The sequence below is a fragment of the Thalia democratica genome, chromosome 1 (genome assembly GCF_965202585.1).
Source record: "Thalia democratica chromosome 1, ktThaDemo2.hap1.1, whole genome shotgun sequence".
Lineage (NCBI taxonomy): Eukaryota > Metazoa > Chordata > Thaliacea > Salpida > Salpidae > Thalia > Thalia democratica.
Window position 1 is genome coordinate 47,949,136 of NC_139165.1, and position 25,840 is coordinate 47,974,975.

Consider the following 25,840-nt stretch of genomic DNA (forward strand, 5'->3'; position numbering starts at 1 on the left):
AGAAGTATAATATATACTAATTTAATTTTATTGGTGGCACTTCTTGATAAAAAATCTGGAAATTAAAGACAACTTATAAAAACTGATAAAATTTACATAAAATCAAGAATTGCCTAAAAAAACATACTTTAAACTGTCTTGAATTGTACACAATGTAGTTATGTATAATAATTGGCCTTATGTTTAAAAAAAATTCTAAGGTGAATTTTTTGGGTCCCATACAGTTTGCATTGGGGTAGTTTTCAGAAAATTAAAACTATCCTCTATGTTGGATTTTTCAAATCAGCTAAAATTTTGCACATGGTGTTTTGGTGGTATTTGTAAAATGTAAAAAAATCCAACTCAGAAAGGTATTAACAGGGTTGCATTTTACCTGGAAACCTAAAAAAACCTGTAATTTGACAAATTAGGCAAAAAAAACCTTGAAAAACATGGAATTTGAGAAGTTTTGAAAAAAAATCAAAAAACCTGGAATTTCAAACAAAAAACCTGGAATAATTAAGATGTTCAGTAGTGAAATTTCGATTTGACACAAAAAATATAATATTGCATAGATAAAATTTTTTTGTCATCATCAAAAAGGCTCTGGTGAAAAATTGATTGTTGTTTTATATAGGTTAAAAGTGTAGTAGACTTTTGTTTTAAATGTTAAAAAAAAAATTCATAAAAAAAAGGTTTAAAGTAGCTTTACAGTATCTTTTTAATGTTTTTTTACTATTTAACACAGTTTTCTTACCTTAAACTTAACTTTAAACCAAAAATTGACCAAAGATGTGTACTTATAAAAACCTGGAAAAACTTTTGAAAAAGCAAGTGTTAACTCTGTTTTAAGTAAAAATATTGAAAAGGTTTAATAAGCACACTAATGGCCACTGTGTAGTATATAAAAATATAAAAACATCTAGTCTTTATGTTTTATAATATTATCAGTGGTTGTTTCCAATAAATAAAACTGCTATATACTATTAAGGGCATAGAGGGGTAAACCATTTTTTCCAAATTTATTCATATTTTGTATAGTTTTTACTAAGTTAAAGATGCTTTTTACAGATTTGAAAAATTCAAAATAGTTTTTGAGATATAGCCAGTCAAAGTCGGAGGCGACAATAGGTTCCTTATGGGAGGCGCAAACTAAAATGACAAAAATAGACTTTTTCACTAAAAATCTATCTTCTTCTACGGTTTTTGAGATAACTACCTCAAACGTTTAGGAAATGTTCCTTGACATATTTAAAAAATTCTGTCAGAAAAAATTAAAGAAAAAATAAAATATTATATTATATAAAAATTTAACAAAAAATGTTTTTTTTTGTTTTTATTGTTATAAAATTTTTATTTTTTAATTTTTTTAAAATTTTTCTGACATATTTTTCTAAATATTGCAAGGAACATTTACTGAAGATTTGAGGTAGTTATCTCAAAAAACGTAGGAGGAGATATATTTTTAGTGAAATAATCTATTTTTACTGTTTTAGTTTGTGTCTATCATAAGGAACCTATTGTTGCCTCCAATTTTGACTGGCTATATCTAAAAAAATACTTTAAATTTTTAAATCTGTAAAAAGCATGGTAGCTTAGTAAAAACTATATAAAATAAGATTAAATTTCAAAAAAAGCGTTTCCCCCCTATGCCTTTAATTATCAACTCTTATAAAAAATCTTAATAATTTATAATAAATCAATATTATTTTTATGGTATTTATATTTTTATTAATTTGTTTTAAAAGTTTATTTACATATCCTCATTATAATTATTGTCAATGCTAACTCACATGGACCATTTTTTGTAAGTGTTATTAGAATTTACAAAATGAAAGGTTGATTGGTTATAACTTTACTTGATCATGGTTAATAATTTTTCACTATCTTTAGATGTTAGCCAAAGAAAAAGCAAGAAAAACATAATTTTGACCAAGATTTTATTCCTATACCTCAAAAATTCAATTTGAAATGTTTACAGCAGTAGTACTTAAATTATTTAAAAGTATATCCATAGTAGATTACCTTGGATAAATTTATGTAAAGACACTATAATTTCATTATTTAGTGTAAGTTTTTTATTACAAAAACTTCTGGTATTGTTTAATTGTTCAAGTTTGTAATTATTCTTTTTTTTTATAAAAGCTTGTTACTAAGTATTAAAAAGTGTTATAAAAATGTAGTTAAAAATTTTTTTGCTGACATAATAAAAAATTTTGTCCACACTTTGAGAAACACTAAAATAGATAAAAGCTATAATAAATAGAAGCTAATTTTGTATATTTGATTTTTATGTAATTGCTTATGTTATGATAGACTCATGAGTTTACTATGTTTTTGCTTATTAATTTTTCTTGTACATTCAAATTTTTAAATATAAAAAATAATAATAACGTTTTGTAAATTAATAAATAGTATAATATCTTATCAATAAATTAATTATAGTAAATACTTGTAAATTAAATTATTTTTGCAATAAATAGATAAAAATAATATTTTCATAGATAAAAATAATATTTTTATAAGTATTTAATAAATATCCCAAAAAGAATTTGAATCAGCTCTTAAAAACCCTTATAAAAATAAAGTTGGACAGAATTTATATATCAGATATATCACTAAAATCTGTCTAGGACACTGTCACTATTGTTTTGTAATTTTTCTATGGCATCAAGTAGATAAAATAATCAAATTATTGTTTAAAAAATCTACAAATTTTTAATACACATATAAGTTTAGAACGCTTTCAGGTTCAAAAAATCTTTTTTAATAAACTTCAATAAATTTTTAGAACTTGAATAAAGTTCTAAAAGCTTATTGACAAAGGGTTTCGAACTTAATGTGTATTGAAACTTTTAATTTTTTTCAAACAATCATTGATTATTTAATCAAAATTAAGATAAGTAAATGCATGTTTTTCTTTCTTTTATGGCATCTTAATTCTATAGAAATTAAAAATATAAGTTTAAAGCTTTTGTATTTGACAATCTTTTTGTTTTTGTTTATGAGGTACAGTTCATCCTCACTTGTCTGACCTCTGCTAATTTGGTCCCTTACTAGTCCAGCTAGTTTCAGTAAAAAAATAGATTAATACAGCTTAAATCATCGCTTTCACATAAATTTAAATCCCGTAATAAAAATTGTTTGCTAGATATTAAAAAAATTCTACTTCAATTTCTTTTACTAAATATAAAACCAATTGCTACTTGCAAGACAGCACTAAAAGATAAAAATAAAAAAAGATTTGCAAAAAATAGTGTGCTTTTTATTATATGCTTTGTGTATATAAAAAAGTTACAAGTTACATAATTAAAAAAGACTTTATTGTCCTTATCCAGCCAAAGACTAAACTGGTCATAATTACAAAAAAGCTTGCCAAATATGGCAGATTATCAAGGATGGGCTGTATTAAATTGGATATTTTAAATTAACTCTTTTAGTAAATCTAGATTTTATAAAATTATTGTTATTTTAATTTTTTTCAGTAATCATATATACATAATTATGAGTAATTGGTCAAAAGATTTGGAAAAGTCTGATCCAGAATTTTTTAAATTTCTTCAAAGTGAACAACCAGACTTGCTTGATTTTGAGGATGCCAGTGATCTTTCATCTGGAGATGAACAAGAAGAAGACGTTCATCAGGCCCCAGACAAGCTCATGAGTGCCTCTGATGAAGAAGAAGAAGAGGAGCTGGATGAAGCTGACTTGAGTAAAAAATCACAAATTGTTGTCACTGAAAAAATGATACAGCGTTGGAAAGAACTTTTAAGCAAAGGAGAAAATAGTTCTATCAAAACATTGAAAGAAGTTTTGCAAGCATTCCATGCTTGTTTAGTTCGCATTGATAGGGGAGGAAATAATGAAAAAGCAAAGAAAAACAAAAAAGTTAAAAAATCATTTTACAAGTACAGAATTATAACTGGAGAAGCTTATGAGTCATTGATTGAACTTTGCATGAGTGTTGTTCCAAATGCTCTTGATAACTGTCTTGGTTACAATAGTAAAACTGTTAATTTAAAAGATAATGAAAAAAAAACTAAAAAAGGAAAAATATTTCCTGGGTCTTGTAAAAGATGGTCACAAATAGTTAGTTTTCTGCGGTTTTACCTAGATGATGTCATGACAATGTTGTTAGCTACAAGCAGACCAGAATCTGAAGGAATGTTTTTAATTCATATTAAACAAATGATGCCTTACTACATAAGTTTACCAAAAGTTTGTAAAAAACTCTGTGAGCTTTTAATAAATAGATGGAGTAAAACAGACTTACAAGAGAATAGATTGAGAGCTTTCATATGCTTGAATAAACTTTTACAGTTGGATCAAAAAAGATGGCTTGAAAAGATACTAAAGCAATGCTACATAAAATATGTCGAAAATTCACACAAAGCATCAATAAACCTTCTTCCAAATATACACTTTATGCAGTTAAGTTATGCAGAATTTTGTCGCATCAACCCAGAAAAAACGTACACTCTTGGCTATTTTTTCATCCGTCGTATGGGGCTTGAATTATTCAAAGCGATTTCGGAGTCAAATAAAGAAACAAGGTCCAAGGTATACTCTTGGAAATTTGTGCACATGATAGGTATGTGGTGTCAGGTTTTATCCACCTCTGTTCTTTCACACAACAATGCTGTGAGGCCACTCATGTATCCACTCATCATGATATCTCAAGGTATTTTATTTACATTATTTCTGAATTTATTTAGAAAGAAAAATTAAGGAATCTTATAGATTATTAGGCTTAAGCCATAAAAATATTATAAAGAGGTTAGTTTCAGTTTTTGTCCTCCAATAGCTTTTTCATTGTCTTTATCAAAATTACTAGTGTTTTGTAAAAATGATTTTATAATAGTTTTGTTTTAATGCTGACAAATTTTGTTTGAGACTTTTTTCAGTTCAAGTTAATGTTCTTAATTGTTATTTATAAACTTTTTTACTAAGATTATTTAAAAATCCTGATTAAATATTTATTAATTTTAATTTTTTCAAATCACAATTTTATTATGATTAATCTAAATCGGTTTTACATTTTAGTTAAACTAAGCTGTAGAACTAATAATTATAATTAGTTTAATACATAGGACAAATAATTTAATGTTTTTATTTTTAAAGGAACAATCGAATTAGTGTCTGCAGCAAGATATTACCCGCTTCGTTTCAATATTGTAAGACAACTGATGAAACTTGCATCGACTACCAATTTGTATATTCCACTTGACTCCTACATTTTACATCCTTTGCAATCAAATGAGTTCAAGAAAAAACAGTTGACTGCAAGTAGTTCAATGAAAAAGCTCAATTTTGCCATTATGTTAAGATTGTCTGAAGCACAGCTTAAATCCAAGACCTATGTTGAAGGCACAATGGACCAGGTTAATTTCATATTGTTGTGCATACGAATATTTAGTATCTTTAGGAACTGCTTTAATTTTATTTTGATGACAAATTTTTTAAGAAATATAACAGAGCTTTTTAGCATTAGATTTTTCAAAAGTGTACTATGTAATATACACATGTAATTTTGTCTAGATTTTGTTATACTTTAATTAAAAAAAATATATTAACATAGCTAATAAGTTATGTTCCTGATTAAGTATAAATGATTTAATATAAAAAAAATTGTATATTGCCTTTATTTTTTGAGATAAATGAAAGGCTTTGATAAAATTTTAACATACTGAGTTCTTTTTACCTTGATGCTTGATAGTAAAAATACTTCAAATAGTTTATATGATTTTAATATAAAGTTTTCATATTACAAAAATATAAACATAACCAAAATTTTTTATTTTTTTTGTGAATTTTAAAATTTCGAAATAGTTTAGTTTTTTTCCTTTTATATTTCTCTTAAAAGTGTAATTTCAAGATTGCCACATACTCAGGTTACTCAGAATAATGCTAGTTTGAAATTTTTGAATAACATAGACTAGCTCTGGCCAACTCAGGCTAGTTTGAACTTGTTTAAAAATCTCAGATATGTTTGATTTTTTTGAAAAATTTGGGCTTGTTTTAATATTTAACTTAAGGATATAAGGGGGGGGGGGGTAAGACATTATTTTTTACTAAAAATAACATTGAATCTTATATGAAAGTTTGAAATACAAACTACAAGCAAATTTTTGTATAATTAAAACATCTTATTTAACTTTTGAGATATTGTCACTTTTATAAAATTTTTCGATAAAAACATATGGACCGCAAGTTTTTCTGGGTCAATTTCTCAATATTTAAAAAATCACTAAAAATCTATCTTCTTCATTTTTTGAGCTAAAGACCTCAAACTTTCAGGAAACGTTTCTTTTATAGTCTACAAGACTTTGAATGTTAGAATTTAAAAAATATTAAAAGAATTTTTAGATCAAAAATCCAAAAAAAATATGTGTTTTTTTTATTTTTTTCAAATTTATTTTTCAAAGTTAAAAAAATCCTGCATTCAATCTTTTTAAAATTTAATAATACACATCTGTGAAAATTTGAAGAAGATTGATAAAAAAATGAAGGAGGAGATAGATTTTTTTGTGAAATGGTTTTTTTCGTGTTTTTAGTTTGCTCCTTCCATTAGGAACCTATTGAGGTCACTGACTTTGTTTGCTTATAACTTAAAAGTTACTTTGAATTTTTTCAAGCGGTTAAAAATATCTGATACCTCAAATAAAACTATAAAATAAGATCAACTTGTAAAAATCAAGGTGGACCCCCCTATGTTCTAATTAGATCCTTTTGTTATTAATGGTAGCTTAAGGTATTTAAGTTTGATCAGTGTATTTTTTTATATTTTTTGCTCAAACTTTTTATCTCTTAAACTCACACTTGGTTTGGTTTAATGTAACTTATGCTAGTTTTTGGTTATTTAGGCCTCAAAGAGTTGAATTTTGTATATTATAACACATAATTTTAATTGTATTTTTACTTGTATTAATACTTAACTACTAGCCATCAAAAATTGACAAATGTATCAAATTGTTTAGATATATGATTTACTGATGCACTACTTAAACTTAAAAGCTCACACAATTGATTTTCCTGAAACAACATTTGGAATGTTGTACACGTTGAGAAAGTTTATAAAAGATAGCAAAGCTTCTGAATTTTCCAAGATGATGAAAAGAATAGTTGAAAAAATTGAAGAAAATTCTAAATTTATTACTGGTAAGTTTTGTACTTAAGTTTATTTCTAAATTGTATAATCAATTAACGTTTGAAAAAATAAAGTTGCTCATTTTATTTTAAACGAAACTTTCAGTAGCTAATAAACTAATTCCTGAACAAGTATGCTTGCAAAGTCTTTTGCAAAGGTTGAATTAAGGTTTGTATATTAAAAATTGAATATTTTAAACAACAACTTTTTGATGTATTCGGAAAAAGTTTAAAAAAATGTTGTCTTTTAATAAATGCAATTTTATTGCAATTATCATTATGGTTTGAACGCTTTTACTTGTATACATTAGATCAATGTTTCTTAAAGTGTGCACCTGTGCACAGTAGTATTATTATTTTATTAATATCAATAAGTAGGTAGTAGTAAAACTTACCAAAAAAAATTTGCTTTGATTTAAACGGCTTTTGTTATTCATGGTCAAATGTATTACTTCAGTTTTGTATGGTAAAATTATTTCCTTATTATTCTGTAGCGAACAGATCTACTGTGCACAGTTTTTTGAGAAGAACTGCGATAGATTAGTTCGACTAAAAATCTTATCTTTTAATAAAATGTATAAATGTTGTTTAAAAATAATCGAACCTTGTTTTTATTTATTCAAAAAAGTTTTAAAACTTTTATTTTCATTTTTTATTCTAAAAACAAACGTGTTATAAGGCAACGAAAATTATGTTCATGATCCTATGTATATAATATTATTTTCAAGATCCTTAAACTACATAATTTTAATTGCGTTATATTAAGTAGTTTTTAGATCATGAAAATAGTTTATATACAGGGTTGCCACACACTCAGGGAACTCAGGGAATCTCAGGGAATTTTCAAACTGTAGAAAATCTCAGGGAAACTCAGAGAATCTCAGGGAAACTCAGGGAATTTTGGCATTTTTCTTTTAACTCAGGGAAACTCAGGGAAGTTTTGATTTTTTCTCTAAATTTCAGGGAAGTTTTTGAAAATCTCAGGGAATTTTTTTCTAGATCTAGAATGAGGTTTAGTTAATCCAGTTTCAATATTTTGTTCAAAAGTAGTAATTTTTATTATTTAAGTGGTTATTTAGAATTTTTTTAGCCTTGCGGCTAGTTCTTCAATATTCTTAGTATTAACATTGTAGTTTTTTTAAGTTTTAAATTTATATTTACTTAAGTAAAATCAAACAGTTTAGAGAAATGAAAGTTGTTGTTAGCTATTCATTGAAAAGTTCTAATAAACTTTTTATTTTTAGTTACTTATGTAGTTTAAAAAACACTATGTTGTACTATTAGTTCTTATTTTTTAAATAATAAAGTTATTTGTTTACATACTTGTTTTCAGTAAAAAAAAATAAAATGAATACAGATTAGTGTTGTATTACTTTTGTTAAAAAAATAGAGGTTAAATTTTTGTTTATAAATAATAATTTCAAAAGTAGTAGCAGTAATGGTAATTAATTTTTTAGTGTGAATGTTTTAATAAACTTTACAACTTTTTTGCAATGAAAGAATTATTAGCAAGAGGAATAGCTGCTAAGGACAACACAAATAAACTTGAAAATAAAATTAAAACTAATGATTTAGAAATTGCATACTTAAAAAAACAGTATTAAGATTTTTTTATTAGGTAATGTGAAATTGTTTTAAAATCAAAATTATGTTTTCAGTTATTTAAAATAGATTGTGTATGAACATCTAAAAGACATAAAAAAAATTTTATTTTAGATTATTTTGTATCAGTTGTTAGGTATTAAGTTGTACTTTGATATGAGATATTTCTTTAGCTATTTCTTTAAACTTTCTTTTTGCAGGTTTTTTTTACAATATGTTAAGCTTTTAAGTATTATTTACTGCATTCAGAACAGTTGCTAGGAAAGACATACAAGTCATAATGAAGTTATTATGTATGTCAAACAAATTAAACTTTATTCTTTTATGTAGAAAGTAAACTAACAAGTTTACACAAAGTTGTGCAAAAATTTAGTTTTTAATTTTTAATTGGTTTAAACCTTTTAAGATTAAGTTTTTGAAAACAGTTTTTTTCATAAATTTAATGCAGAAGCATACACATACAACCTTCCTTTTATTATTAAAGAAGAAAAATGAGAATGAGGTATTAATAATTTATGTTAGAAGAGAAATTTTTTTTTTAAGATTTGAAAAATACTCAGGGAAACTCAGGGAAATTTAAGGTTACTCAGGGAAATTTTTGGTTACTCAGGGAAGATTTTTTGGCTCAAAGAGTGGCAACCCTGTATATATAACAGTTGACTGTGATAAATTTATTCTGTACGTGTATTCTGTATAACACTAAAAAATGTACTGTCGTTATTTTTGTTGCTCTTCAGCTTTGATTTTTTCGATATAAAAAGTATAAATTGTTTTCACTAAAAACGTTTTAAACTTAGTTACTAATGAATTTGTTGTGATAATAATACTTTATCCATTTATTTGAAACAAAACCACCTTTATTTATTATTAAAAGCTTGAAGCTGGTAAAGTTTTGATGTTAAAGTATTTGAGAAGAAATTATTTTATAAAAATTTGTCATAATATCTATGAACAGCTTAAAAAAGAATAAATTTTAAGTGTTGTGATGGTTATTGTACACATTAACTTTCAATATAAACAAGGTTGCAAAAATCTATAATCTTGAAAATTGACAATTTATGCAAAAAACTTCGGTTTTGAGAAATTTGAATACTAGGAAAAACTTTTAATTTTTATATGTAAAGTGATGAAACTTCAATTAGGTACAAAAAAGCTATCATATACAATAATTTATTTGGTATCATTTAGAATTGTATTTATTATAAAACACATTTAAAGTAGCATTACAGTATCTTTTTAATAGTTTTATACTATTTAAGACAGTTTTTGTTTACCTTGAACTTAATTTTGTATTAAAAATAAACAAAAAAACTTGTACATTCAAAACTTTAAAATAATCATAAAAATGTTGGCAACCCTGTATAAACTTACGCGTTAAGAACAAATAATTAGATGTTGTCAAAATTAATAAAAAAAAAAAACTCTAATAATATGATAAATACAATTGTAACATTATGTTAGCAGTTTTTGATTTGAATTTAAATAAATAATTAAATAACTGCAAATATCAATTTCTTTTGTTTGTATGTTGTATTGTCAAAATTATACGATAGCAGTTAAGTTGAACAAATACCTCTCTTGGATAAAGTTAAAAGTCAAAGATTTTCTGAAAACTAAAAGAAATTCACAACCTATATATTCAGTGTATAGATAATTAATTTGAACAACAGAAAAGCGTTCTAGCGTACAAAATGTGACTGATGCGTCATGCGTTGATTTGTGGGAAGCTGAAGTAAAGAAGGCTGGTGTTCCGTTCAACAACCATCATAAGAAGTACGTCGAAATGAGGAATATTGAAATTAGCCAGCAGCTCTCCGATCAGGATAGGTTAGTTTTTATTACCGTGATAATTATTACGTTACCAGTTATTATGAAAAAAGCATACAAGAGTAAACTGCACCCACGGCCACCCTTGAAAAAAAAAAGTTTTATGCCATACGTCACCTAATTAAATATTAAAAAGTTTTATCACCTCAATATAACAAACTTTATTTAATTTTTGAAAGAACTTGTGTAAACTATTATTAATTGCAGCCTACGTTATATATGGTATTAGTATATTAACTTTTAGGTTAATTTAGTAAATGTGTATGACGTAATATACCTTATGAAATGAACTTTAAACCACAACAACAAAGCAATATAACTCAAATATATAAAAAATCGATTAGTGTGTAGAATAGAGTTTGTTATTTTTTAAAATTTATTCGTTAAAAAGATTAAAAAAGGTTGTTTTTTATTAAAAGCTGTTTGTTATAAAATTTAATAATGTTGATTTGTATCTGTTGTACTGCAGTTTTCAATTACTCGATAAATGGTAAAAAACATAAGGTTCTAGAAATGTATTATTTGTTACTGTTTTTGCCAGCTGATATAATTGTATCTGATAGACTAAATTACTTATTATAACTAGCATTATCTTAAACAAGTCTTAAACTGCTTTCTTTTTATTTTTACTTATCCGAAGATAATTTCCAATTCGCATTTAGTTTGTGTAGTGTTAACTGATAGTACTTTAAACGAAAAATTTTGAAAATTTTAACCGTAGATATAAAATATTTTTTAAACTCATTTCTGTTGCTCCAGGATTCTCGACGAAAAGCTGCCGAAGATCGAGCGTTCGAAGTTTGTGGTGGACGAAGAGCAGAAGCAAGTGGCCGGCGATTTCAACAAGGTGTTCGAAGACTGCATGGTGGCAACCGAAGAAGACCAGAAGGATTTCGACGCCGGTTTCGAAAGTGCCATGAAGAAGAGAGGCGATCCTGAAAAGATGAAGGCTAAAAGTAGGAGGAATTAATTTAAAAAATAAATATTGTAATCAGTATGAATTTAGAGGTTTATGTATAATTATTAAACAAAAAATTATCCATTTTGAAATAATTTTGTCTAACACGTTTTTACTTCTTAGTATAGATTGTTGTGTAACAAAGATTTAATTTAAACAAATTAAAATGCTTAGGCGAAAAAGCAGAAGCCGAAGAGGAATCAGAAGACGAAGGAGACGATGAAGCTTCAGTTGGTTCAGATGATTACAGCGACTCTGACATCCCGCTGACTTCGGACGAAGAAGCATCTGAAAATGAAGCTGATGACAAGAAAGCTGATGGAAGCAGCGAGGTAAAACGCGCCTCGTCAAAAGAACAGCCGAAGAAAGATTTAAAGAGGAAACCGACTACTAAAAGTTAGTTGTAAAATTTTTGTATTTATAAAATTTTGTATTTAAAACATATACATAACGCATTCTTTATGTAGACCTAGTTGGATTATACTTTTCAATATTCAGTCATATTTTTTATGTATTAAATCAGGGGTCGGCAGGCAGCCTTTTATGCTCGCGGGCAGCACTTTTTAGAAAAAAACTCTTTGAGGGCCGCAGTTTTTTGAAAATAATTGTTGTAGTCAATATAAAAATACTATATTTAAGCAACAACATGATAAAATAAGCAATAAAAAAGCACTAGTAAGAGAGTCTAACTCCAAGTTTTTATTAGGAAACTTTTTATTTTTATTGCTTTAAAAAACTATGAATTAAGCTAAAAAGTACCTCGCGGGCCGCAGATTTTAGCTTCAAGGGCCGCAGTTTGCCGATCCCTTTATTAAATTATAGCGAGATCTAAGACAGATGCAGAACCCAAAATGCGACCTTGGATTAGCTGATTTTTTTACATCAGGTAATTGTCACAAAAACGATTTGTGCACAACTTAAGAAAATTTAAAGATTGTTTCATGATGGAGTTTCTTAATTAAAAAACTGGAATTTCAAGAAAACTTACAAAAGATATAAAAATTACATATCATATCGCTCCATTTGCGGAAATAAAGCAAATAATGATTAGTTTATTATTAGTTTATTACCCATTTACTTTTTTGTCACCATACTAGTTGTTTTCTTCCGATAGCCGTTTAATTTTCCTTACAGATTTCCGCTTTTTTTATATAAAGCTCGAATTAATGCTTTTTTCAATAAATTGATTAAGAATATCTAGGTCTGATAGATCACTAGTAATAATTACCAAGGCTAATTTAGTACTTTAAGTAAGATGTTATGCAAAATTTCAGCTATACTTTAAATCAATTTAAGTTTACAATATTTGTAACTTGTTTTTATTTCTATTTTAAAATTAAGATTTCACACACAAGATACATGACTTTATTTATTATGTAATATGAGAAGATTGTTGTGAAAATCAACAAACTAGCGCAATAATCTAAGTACACGTTGCTTGGTTAACTTAAAAAAGTTTAAATATCAAATAGTATTATCTTTTAGTGTTTCCCAAGTTTACACTTAGAAAAAAATGTTCTATACAAAACGTAATAGAACAAAACTTTACAAGAATTGTAAACAGCCTTACTGTTAATTTGTTTTATTTGGTGTTACAAAAGTATCAGTTAAACTTTTTTCTTTAAATTTAAAGGTCTGTTGAATTTAGTTTTTAAGGAAATTACCACATTTCCAGCTAAACTTAGGCTAGTTTAGAGTTTTTATTTATTAATAATAAAATCAACCAATGCTATTTTTAAAACTTTAAAATTTGTTTGAAAAACTCTGGCTAAAATCGAGTTTAATTTTTTTCTATGAAATTATGTTTAGTTTAAAGAATTTTGTAGATGTGCTAGATTCAATTTCCATTTTATATTTTTTTATTTAATTCATGTTCTACCATTAAAATTTTTGTCTTAACATTTAAGTTTAAATTGAGTGCTAAATTTAAAACTCATATTGAAAACATAGACATTCTAGAATCTAGGTCAAGGTATCTCAAAGTGCGCAGTATCACCCATTTGGGGTGATTTCGAATATTATAGACAATAACTAGTTAAATGCCAAAAAGTAAATAAGTAAATAACTAGTAAAGATTAGTGATTATTTCTTAAACTTTTGCTGATTGGGCGATTATGAAAATGAGTTTTGAAAACCCTGGTCTAGATGAAAAAAGTTGGAGTAAGTGTTAAATCATTAATTTAACTTGTTACCTTTTTTTTCTAAAGATTTAGTTTTAGAAATATATATACTAATTTTTCTTTATCTAAAAGTAATCTAGGTTAGTAAGTATCAAATTACTTTTGGATAGTTAAAAGAAAATATACTTCAGTTATACTTAATAAATTGAAAAAGTATTAGTTTAAAAAAAATTTAGACTTAAGTAGTTTTATTAATTAATAAGAAAGGTTAGCATTTTATTCGTGGGTTAGTTTTAGTTATTTTAAACATAGTCTTGTATTCAGATGCATAAGTAAAGCTTACCATGACAGAAAATAATTTACAAGGTTTTACAATAAACTCAGCCTAGTTCATAGCGAGTAAGGCCAGTTTTCGTCATCTAGGCTTTTTTTGCCTGGGTGTTTAGCAACCCTTGTTAAAAATTTACTTGTTTAAATAAATGTATTTTAAAGGGAGATGTTTGTACTAACGATACAAATTTAACAGAATCTGTGAAAACAATCTCAAATGAGAAGCTTGAAAAATTAAAGAAAGAGGAGGACGTAGTTGAAGAATTTGATATTGATGACTTTTAGATCACTTCTGGATTGAATTAAGTCTAAAGCATTGTTTATATATACACATATTTTGATGTTTTACTAAGAAGAAATCTATAAATTTGTTAACTATAGTTAATTTTTGAAACTTAGACAATTTATGATCAACTGGTGTTCTAATAGAAACTATTGATTTTATTTAAGACATTTGCTGAACTTAAATGTTTTAAATATGCTTTTTAGATGTTTTACTTTAAACTGTTAAATTTTAAGTGAATAGTGATTCTAAATCCTTGTTGAAAAAACCTTAGATAATTTTTTTAGTATATTGTGTTGTACAAAAACTATTTTATTTCTATATAACTATTAGATATTTTGTTAGTTAAATTCAAAAATAGTTAAATAAACTCTCAAAAATAAATAAGATTCGTTATTTGTTATATATGAAGCATTTTATGATATATAAGATACCATAAAACCTTATTATTAAATTAAATTTTAAAAAACAAAGTTAGTACGTATGGTGAATTTATTTTTTTTTTAAGAAAAATTTTGCTTTCAAAAAATTAATTTACCTAGTAGAATAAAATGAGATTTAAAAATTTTAAGTTACTATATAGTTTTATATGAAATATGTTTTTAACTTTATGTAGCATTTATTAAGTTACTGCAACTTTGATTAATAAAATGCTGATGATTTTTTAGGCTTACTTGAAAAACTTTATTTAACTCTAATCGGATCCATGGGTATCATAAATACCTAGATTTAATTATACAAAATTTTAGCAAAAGTTATACTTTTTAATTAGATATTTCATATATAACTAGAGTGTACTCTTTTAAAAAATAATTTTTTGTTATTCTAAATTCATTAAATATCTTTTGTCAAAATTGAAATTCTTTTCAATTAATGAGTAGCAAAGTTCTGTTTTCAGGAAAGATAAAAGATTTTCAAGATTTTATTAAGTTGCAACACTTATCGAACACTGTTTCATTATTTATAAATTTTTTTACCTTTAGTGCTTAAAGAATTAATAAAACATATTTAAAGCAAATAGACTAGCAATATATGCTGAAATAGAAACCTAATGTTTACAGATGCGAAAATGATACTAGCAAATATCAAAAGTAGTAACCCACTAAATAAGTTTGTGTTAGTAGTTAATTTTTTTGCTTAAACCTAATATATTTAATTTGAGGCTATTTTTAACTTACTTATTTGTCTTCAGGTTATGTTCGTAATTAACAATATCTTTTTACAATTAATTTAGAGAAAAAATCGTTCTAATCATTAAAAATTTTACTTTTAAACTCACTTAAACAAATCTTTGTTCATAAATGTCAATAAAAGACTGTAAATATAATTGTAATAATAACTGGTATATACGAGTTTTTACTAAGTTAGTTAAAGTTTACTTTTTGTAGTTTGAACAAAAGTATCAAAAAAATTTAACCAAATAATAAGCAAAATAAAGATACTAAGTTATAAACTTTAAAAGTAAAAAAAAATACAAAAAGAAATGAATTGGTAACAAAATTTTCTCTAGATACAAGCACTTGATAATAGATTCATTAAAAGATATTTTAAAGTAATTTCTTATATTTAAAATAAATAAATATAAAAGTAAAATATCTGAGATTTTTAAGCTAAAATAAAATCTTACTAAAAGGAGTTACCTTATTTTTGCAGCACATATTTTTCATAATTGATTACCATTTATATAAAAAAATATTTGTTACTGAGAGTGACTTATTTTTGTAAAGTTTTACGTGTACCATGAAATTTAAAAAATAAATAACGTCTGTAATACAGTTCTTTACCTTTTAATAGATTTCGAATTTTTCTTTGCATATAAAGTCCTAAAATCGTTTAATGTTATTCATGCAACTTTCAAAAAAAAAAAATAATTGACAAAAGAAACAAAAACAGTAACATATATTTACATTTTATTAAATAGGTAAAAAAGTTTTTTAGTTATCTTAACAATTTTTGCCTAAAAAATAAAACAGAAAAATAAAAAGTTTAAACTTACAAGTTTAATTGTAAATTAATATCACATTTTTCGAATCTTTTTTACTTATATTTTAGAAGTCTTTTAATATAACAAGTAATATTCAATGTATTAGTTTCATAAACTTGTTTTAGTTAACTATAAATATTATTTATTCATATTCAGGTATTTGTTGTGTTGATAATTAATGTTAAAATAAATAAAAACACTTATTTATGTAAAATGATAAAGTATCAAAGTTTTTTTTTCTGTTAAGTGTTTTAATCTAACTTAGGGGTGGGCAAAGTACGGCTCGTGGGCCAAACCCGAAGAGAAAATGACCATGTTTATATATTTAAAGTGGAATCCGGCCCGCAAGCAAAAAAATCTGGCCCGTTAAAGTTAATTTTGAACTTACACTAGATATTCTGAGATTTAAAATGCAAAGCAAAATAAAACAAATTTTGTAAAACTCAGGAAGATTTAAATATACACTAGGTACAGTAAAAAGTTAGGTCACTTTACTTTTTGTCGAAGTGAACTAGATAACTGAACAATTTTTGTAGATTAAATAAAATATAAATACTATGGCCCGCTAAGCATTAAGTTTTTTTTACATCTGGCCAGCCGACTAAAAAAATTGTCCAACCCTATTCTAACTGATTGGTTCTGACTAAGCAAAAATTTTATTCAAAATTTATACAAATAAATATCCACAGATATATCAATTAGCTCCATCATGCATTATCATAAAAGTATATTTTGTGACTTAGATTTAATTATCTTCATAGTAAATAGTTTATTCAAACAAACTGTTTATGCTTCGCATATAATTAATAATTATTAGCTACTACTATATTTCAGCTTAGTTTATAACATTTCTGGTTTAAAGTTATACTTTCATACTGATTATTACAGTACTTGTAAACAAATGTAGCCCGCAGAAGATTTATTATATATAGTGAAACCTGCGTGCACCCTTTTCTAGAAATTCTGACCAGCGACTTATAAAAAGCTGCCGAACTCTGTACTAACATTTTGCCATTAAACTTGTAATGAATTAAAAGAGTAAATTTTTATCCCAAAATATTTATGAAGAAAGCCAGTCAAAAATCAAAAAAATACATTTTTAGTACTATTTCATCTTTTATTATACTTATTAACGGTTAACTAGTTGATTATGTATTTAGTTTTTAATGAGTATCTCAACAAACTTAAAACTGAGTCACGATGAAAAGTATTAAGTTAAGTCGATTGAAGCTAAAATATATGATAATAATTAGGTACTATTAAGCTCAAAGGTGGTCGCAGTTAGTTTTTCTAAAAACGCTTTATAAACTTCGCGTTACTAAACCATATAGACAAATTCATTTTTAAGTATTATAGTATCAACTTGTTACAAAAATGTAATATAAAATAAACTTTAATTTATTCATTTTAAGTATTAAAGGCTCTACATACAGTTTAGAAAGTTTTGGTATAAAAATGTACTCTGCTTTTTAAGTCTACTTTAAAATATATAGATAAATACAACTTTAGATTAGCTTGCATTTTTATTACACAGAATTTTTGTTTAAAAGCAAAATAATTTGCATTTTCTCTTTTTCTTTCTCTCCAATTTGTTTTTAAGCCCTTCGTTCTCTTTCAACACTTGCTGAAAACTTTCATCTTGATTTGCTATTTTCTCTTGCAACATTGAGTTTTTAGCTTCATTGTCGTTGACAATTTTTTTCAAACCGTCATTTTCATCTTCCAAATTCTCTAACCTTTCCAGCAGGCCTTGTTTCTGAATCAAATTATTTTTAAAGTTATAACTTAAAAGCTCAAATTTTTTACTGAAGTCTGTCTTCTCCTTATTAATAATAGTGTTTTTTTGATTGAGGTTTTCAATGACTTCTTGCAATTTGCCACAGTCTACTTTGTAGAGTTCATTTTCTTCAATTAAATGTTTTGCAACAGCCCTTTGTTTTTCTTTTTCTTCTCTCATGTTATCAATTTTTTCCTTCAATTTATCATTCTCTTTGGCCAGGTTCGCATTATTGAGCTTAGTCAAAGGTTTTAACTTTTTTTCAAAATCTGCTTGTTGTTTATTGATAACAGACATTAGTTGTTTGAAATTTACCATTTCCTTTTTCATTTGACAGCATTCTTTTCTATAGAGTTCATTTTCCTCCTTTAAACTTTTAGCAACAGCCATCTGTTTTTCTCTTTCTTCCTCCATTGAAACCATCAATTTTTTCATATTAATTTTAGATTTCAGTACACTTTTAACTTTTATATTCAACAACTTATTTATAAACCCAACCCGATCATTCTCCTTCAATAACTTACTAGCTTCACTCTTCGCCCGCATACTCTCCTTTTCAAACTTCTTGCAATCTTTAAGCAAGAAGTCATTCTTCAATTCAATTTTTCTGCTTCTCCTCTCACTATTCTCGTACATCTCCCTCAATTCTTTCACCTCTCTTTCCAACTTTTGAATTTTATCTTCATAGCTTACCGATGTGTTCTTTGAACTAAGCATTTTTAATATTTTATCACCAATAGTTTTGCTGTTGTATAAATAATAATGTAAAAATAATTAAAATGTCAAGTTTGACAAAACACAAACGTCATAATTAAAAAGTTTGCATTAGTTGCCAAAAAACACTTTTTCATTAAAAAAATTAGATGAATTTTTTATAATAAAATGATTTTGTGTACTTTTTACTTTATAGATTACAATAAAAGTTCTCGACTTAATGATAAGGAGAATGATGAATTCCAGTTTATAAATTTTATTAAGAAAACAATGTTTCACTCGTTTAAACTAAACCAAATGATATTATCAGTTGAATAAGATCTGTATTTTCTTTGTATAAACATGCAAGAAGATATTAGTTAAACTTGAAATAAAATTGTTATTTATGTGTAAAAAAACCAAAGCAAAAATAATATAAATGAAACTTATAGTTTAAAGCTATCAGTTTAGGAAAATTGTAATGTTACCAGCTTAATTTATGAAAGATAAAGTTTGAAAAATTTTAGCTACTTAATAATATTATATTTTTAAAAACTTAAACAAAAACATATATATACTTACAATTAGCAGGCTTTTAAAATTTGTTAAAAACAAAAAAAACAACTTCTCCAATTATGGCATTATGATTAGACTGAATAACTTTTTTTTACTGTTTGAAAAGTTTTAGCTATCGTATAGTGACATAATTATAATTTAGGCTTATAAAATCTAATTGCGCTATGAATTTGAACTTTGAGATTGGTAAACTTTGTCGGTTTTAATACTTGCTTGTACAAGCTAGAATTAGGAATGTATTTATTAAATTTTCTTAAGTTTTGAAATCATTTTTTTTTAAATTAACACATGAACATTATAACTCGTTCCTTGATTTTAAAGAAGTTTCCCCGTAAGCGTTCGCTCTTTCCATATTCTCGAAGGTACAGGTCATGCAGATTTTCTGCGAATTCCTTACTTCTCAGATGTGATTTAAAATGTTCTAGGTAATGTTGTAATCACTATTTTTTAATTTCTGAAAATATTTCGACAGTTCGGTGCCGTTTTCCTTGTGGACTTTCATATCTGTTATATGGCCATACTAACTTGTTTTAAAGTGTCCCTCAGTTCTTCATACGTATTGTTTTTTTCTTGTTGTCACCGTAGCCTTATAAATTACGTTCTTGGTTAGGTATTTGTTTTTGAGTGGGCATAAGATTTTGAAATTTCAGAGTGACTCTATTAATTCTGTGTTGATACTTTCAGTTTTTTCTATATTACTTAAAGTTTTTTTTATTGTACCCTTAAACTATTTTTTTTTATAATACTCATCAACAGTACCACAAATCACAATCATTTTTATTTATTAAACAGTTGTTTTCTTCAAAATGCTTGTTTATTAATTCAAAAAATACTTTTTCTACATTTGTCTTTATTTATTCGCAAAATGACGGATTTAATAAATTACTTTTGTTGACCTGTTTCGTTTCTTTTTCTGTTTATTGAAATCTATCATATAAGTCAGTTTGTGTTTAAAATTTGATTTCTGTAATGCGTTTTGGTATGTGAACTAGGACGCATCTGTTGCACCGACCTTGGAATTTGGCTGAGTAAGTTTTTGACGTTGGGAAATTACATGAATAGAAAACACAAAAAAAAATAGCTTTCTAGCTTTAAGCCTGTTGGAGCAAATTATTTTTAAAAATTTTGCTTTATATCGGTATATTTAAAAAGGGGAAAAATACATTTTCACTAAAAAATTATTTTCTCCCACGTTTTTTGAGATAATTACCTGAAACGGCTAGGAAATGTTCCTTGCCATATTTAGAAAACTCTGTATAATCAAAGTTTAAGAAAAACATAAAATGAAAACTTTATGCGAAAATAACGAAAAAACATCAGTTATTTTTTTTTATAATTTATTTATTTTTAAGTTTTAAGTAAGTTTAAATTACCTAATAATTGTGTTAAATGTGCAAAAACACAGTAGTTTATATTATACAGAAACGAAAAAAAACATTTGGGTTAAGATATGTTTAAAAGTACTAAATTAATTTTTCGATAGCTTTCTTCTCTGGAGAAAACTATAATTTTAACTACTTGCTGCGTTGATACTGCTTAATTAAATTAAATTTTATTTTTGTTTATTTTTAGTTCGTTTAAATTAAGTTTTACTTAACTAATCAAAATTATAAATTATTATTAGTTTATTTGAGGTGGGTTAGTATTGTTTATTGAACGAAAAAAAAGCGCTCAAAATTTTTGTCCAAGGGCCTGGTGTACGAAAAAACCTTTGGCTTTCGAGTCATACACCAGGATACAGTTTAATATCATTTCCAGGATTATTCAGTAAAGTAAGTAAGTAATTAATAAATTAGTTAAGTAAATCAGTAAAGTAAATCAGTAAAATTTTAGAATTGAAATTTCAGAAGAAACAAGTTTATATACAATATATGATTTTATATTTATTCTTTCAAAAATTTATTTTACAAACTAAGTTTCGGTCAAAGACCTCGTCAGTGCTTAAATAAATTTTATTCACAAAGAATGGAATAGATTCTATTTGAATAAGATTTATTTAAGCACTGACGAGGTCTTTGACCGAAACTTAGTTTGTAAAATAATTTTTTGAAAGAATAAATGTATTACTTCTCCTCCAGCAGTTGAGATCTCTCTATTTGTTTTCTTAAAACCAAAACATATAACATATGATTTTATATGAAAGCAGTATTATTTTGAATAAAGTTTTTGTCAAGTTTCGTGTTTGTAACAAAAGTTTAATTGTAAAATATTTGATCAATCTAAAATACTTTTTTAAATAATATAGTTGTCATCTTTAGAAGCGATGTCAGAATAGCTCATCACATTGTTTGAGATATACTTAGTACATCGGTTAGTTAAAAAACCGCTTTATTCTTACTAAAATGTAAAAATTTAAAGAATCTTGATGCATTTTAAAAGGTTAAAGCAGTATACTTTTTATTTAAAACTAGACAAAAGAAAATACGGAACTTTATTTAGTAAATTAATAAAAGTTTTTTATTGCTAATAGTTAACCTAGTTTTGATGAAATTATAGTGATTGAAGTTTTTATTTTTTTATTAATTTAAAGCATACAATATAAGTATCGAAACCTGCTTAAAGTTTAATTTAAACGTAAATCAATTAAGACGGAATATTTATGTATTTAGTGTTTTATTTGCTAAAATAAATACTTTAATCCAATTTAAAGGCATTGAGATATAAAAAGGTCTTTAGTGCTAAATGTTTTATTTTAGAAAGCTAGTTTTCACGAAGAACAAAAAAAAAAGTATGTATAACTGTGTTCTGGAATAGTAGACAACCATCAATTTAAACAAACACGTTTATCAAATAAAAATAGTAAATAAAAAATCAGTAGAAAAAAAATACTAACCTACAAAATTTTAATTTATAAATTTAATTGTTTATCAATCAAAACTAATTAGTTTTTTTTTTGCCTAAGTGTAAGTTTAATGTGGTCTTTTGAAAAAACTCCTCAGTTTGTTTTTAAAATAAAAAATCTTATATTTCGCCGTATAACTCTACAAATTGAGACCAAAAACTTAATTGTATTTATACTTGCAAAAGAAAATTGTTATACGTTTAAATTGCTTAGGCTTCAGTCTATTACTTGATATAATCCCACCTGGATTGAAGTAAACGTTATTCAATTTTGAAATTAATAAATCTAGCTAGTGGTTTAAAAAATTATAACTATATTAAGGCGTTTTAAAAGCATTTAGTCTAAAACCAGCAAAAAAGTTCAAGAAAAAACCGAATAATAGCTTAACAGAACTTAAAAGTAAAAACTGTAAAGTAAACTTTTTACAACAGTGCATCTAAAACTGGAATTATCACTATCAAAAAGAATACAAAATAGAAACAAAAGCAAAAAAGAAACACTAAACTGATAGTGTTTTAAATTTTTATGAAAAAAACAATTAGTTATAATACTACAAATGACTTAAATAATTTAAAAACTGAATAATTTATTTAAACACTAAATTTTGTTTTAAACATTTATAACTGAAAAAAAAGTTATGTTAATTAAAACAAAAATTGTCACAATAATCTAAAACAGGTGTCCGCAAACTGCAACGGGTGGGTCAAATTCGTCCTGCTAAACCAAGATCATGTCTTTGTTCATTAAATTGTTTTTTTTTTGCAAATAGTTGCAAACTTATATATTTTTGAATACTTATTTATAAAATCAGTTTTTTATGTCACTAAAACTTAGAAGAATTTTTTTGGTTTTATAAATACGAGTAAAATAATCAGTGAAATGTTATACTTTAATTATTCTATTTATTTTGGAATGAATTTAGATTATTACATTAATAAACTAACATTGCTTGTTTTGTATGCTATACAGAGAGTTAAGCTTTGTTATTAAATGTTAGCTGTCTATAAAATAGACTTTTTTAATTATTAATTATCTAACTGCATAAACCTTCAATAATAATGGTAGTTTAAAACTTTAATATTATATTTTACTAACAGAAAAAAGTACAGTATAAGAGATACAACGAAATTTCTCAATACAATGTGAATAAATATTATAATTTAAATTTTATTACTATGTTTTAATAGTCAAAAATCTGTAGAAGTTTGGAAAAGTTTATTTTAGTTAGTAATAAAATAAGAAAAAATATCCTTAAAAATTTATTAAGTTTTGCAAGATAAATACAAGAAACATGGCCGGTGTTAATACATAATTTGTTTACTTTTGTGAAGCAAAGACTAAGTCTCATTTAAAATACTTGGTAAAGTTATCTGCATTGTTATAGAAATTATTTTAGAATTTTATATAGAAGTTGTTGGATGTGAAAATATTTAAAAATCAAAGTCACTGTGAACATTTAAAAAATTGCAGATAACGCATAATTACATTAACATCATTATTTAAAAACAATACAAAAGTATATAAAGAAGCAAAAGAATGAAAAAAAAATTAAGTAATAAATTTTTAAGCTTAAAAAATTCTTATGCATTAAAAACAGTTTTCTAATGTTTCTACAGTATTTAAAAATATATAATAGACATTTATAGTTTGGTTAATAATTTTTTTCAATTTATTAAAAAATTAATCTTGTTTTTATTAAACTATAGAAAAACATAATTTTACTTTACTTTATATTCTTTTTAAGAACGATAACACACATGACTTATTTATTTATTGAAAACGAGATTTCAGAAAATTTTGAAATATAACACGATGATAAAAAGAAAAAAATAATCAATACTTAGAAAGAATTATTGTAAAGTCTTTGTATTGAATGTAATTCTGTGCTAAATGTTTAAAGAGTTTCTGTTTCACAAAAAATAATTATAGCTGTAAACAAAACTTTAATTACTTTATGTTTACATATATGGAAAATTTAGTTTGTAATGATCGAAATGTATTGAGAGTGACCAATATTTTTTTAGCTCAAAATACCAAAATAATTATGTTTGCAGCACTTAAGTTATTATATTTCTTACATAACATTAAAGTAATACTATACATTTGATTGTTTGACAACAACTAGAGGTCGATACTGTTTAAGAAGAACTAATGTAACTATTAATTCAAGCACTGACGAGCTCTTTGAGCTAAACTTAACTTGCTTAAGAAACTTTTGAAAAATAAAAGTACAATAACCTGCAAACTAGGTACTCTCTGCCGGTATGGTACGCACTTTTCATTTGAAAAGTGCATTTTCGTTTTACTTTGAAATTAAAAAACAAATAAACCCTAAAGTAATAATAAAAATTATTGTACTTTAAAATAAACTTTACTGCATTAAATTTTAATAAACTAAAACTTAAGAAGCAGATAATAAGTTACAAACTTGTAAATTGTACAATAGAATAAATGTCTAAAACAAAAATATTACTGCTTATTTATTTAACGAAAATAAAGAACAGTGCTATTTAATGTTGCGTGCCCCATGATTGAAGCATAGAAATAAGAAATAGTTAATAATTCAAATAAAACTGAGAAAAAATAAACAGTGCAATTAACAATAATGACCTGTGGTTGTGGTAACTGCGGTAAATACATATAAACAAAATAAGTAAAAAGTAATCTCATAAAACATTTAAACATTCTTTCTTAAAACAATTAATTATTGACTAAAGGAAGTCTACTATGAGCACTACAACATTTTATTCTTTATTGTTGTGTTTTTTACCAAGACTACCAGTTGAAATGCAAAAAAAATTTAACCTCAAGTAAGCAGCAGTAAAACTTATGACCATAAACTATAATTTTTTGAATAAACATAATTTAATAAAAGCATGATCTACTCTTTCGTATTTTTTTTTCTAATTAAGTAATTTGTTATATATACAATGTAAACTTTAAAGGTACAAGGAAATACAAGATAAATTAAAAAGAATTCTTGGTTGAATATAAACATACAAACATGTTTGTTTTAAGCTTAATGTAAGTATTTAAAGACCAGAACTTCCTAGGTACTCACTGTCCATTGAGTGCGCAAAAAGTTGGCAGGTTACTGTATAAAGTTAAAGTAAAGATAACTAAATCTGGGAAATTTAAATTGGCACAAAATATAACGGCATATATATTCAAAATTAGAGCCTAATATAGAAATACATTTTCAGAACAACTTCTTTTTCAACAGCCAATAAAAAGAATTAGTAGATATAGAATATTTTTTGTTTAGTAAAAATTAAGGAAATTTCTAATTCACAGATATTCAGTTAGAGTATAGTAAGCATGATACTTGTTAAAACTTATAGAGAAAGTTAGCTAAATTGTAACTGTCAAACCCTGAAGAGACTTGTATAAATTTAAAGGTAAAATATTTGTTTTATAAAGATTAATATGCTTTACTTTATGAACATTTTTATAATTTGAATACTTATTTATTACTCAAACTAGTCTTTTACATCATTTCTAAGTAGTATAAATCCTTTGGCACAATAAAGTATGTAAAAATAAATTGGTTTTCAATTCGAGGAGTTTGATGTATAAAATAATTTGAAACTCCGAATGGTCTTGAAATCATTTTCAGTTGTGTAAATTTAAACATATAAGTCTTTATACTATTGTTTTGTAATATAAGTTAACTTAGTAAGCTTTATAGCAGTAATTCAGAAGACACGTAGAAAACGCACGTTC

At 25.2% G+C, this 25,840-nt stretch overlaps 1 protein-coding gene across 1 annotated transcript; it reads left to right on the forward strand.

Annotated features, from left to right (window-relative positions):
- The first annotated feature begins 3,468 nt into the window (after nt 1-3,468).
- LOC145831397 (nucleolar complex protein 2 homolog) lies at nt 3,469-14,376 on the forward strand. The gene is made up of 7 exons (XM_082938653.1): nt 3,469-4,660; nt 5,101-5,360; nt 6,957-7,137; nt 10,398-10,554; nt 11,314-11,510; nt 11,687-11,908; nt 14,159-14,376. The coding sequence occupies exons 1-7, from the start codon at nt 3,484-3,486 to the stop codon at nt 14,245-14,247; spliced, it is 2,283 nt and encodes a 760-aa protein (XP_082794779.1). The 5' UTR covers nt 3,469-3,483; the 3' UTR covers nt 14,248-14,376.
- The last annotated feature ends 11,464 nt before the right edge of the window (nt 14,377-25,840 follow it).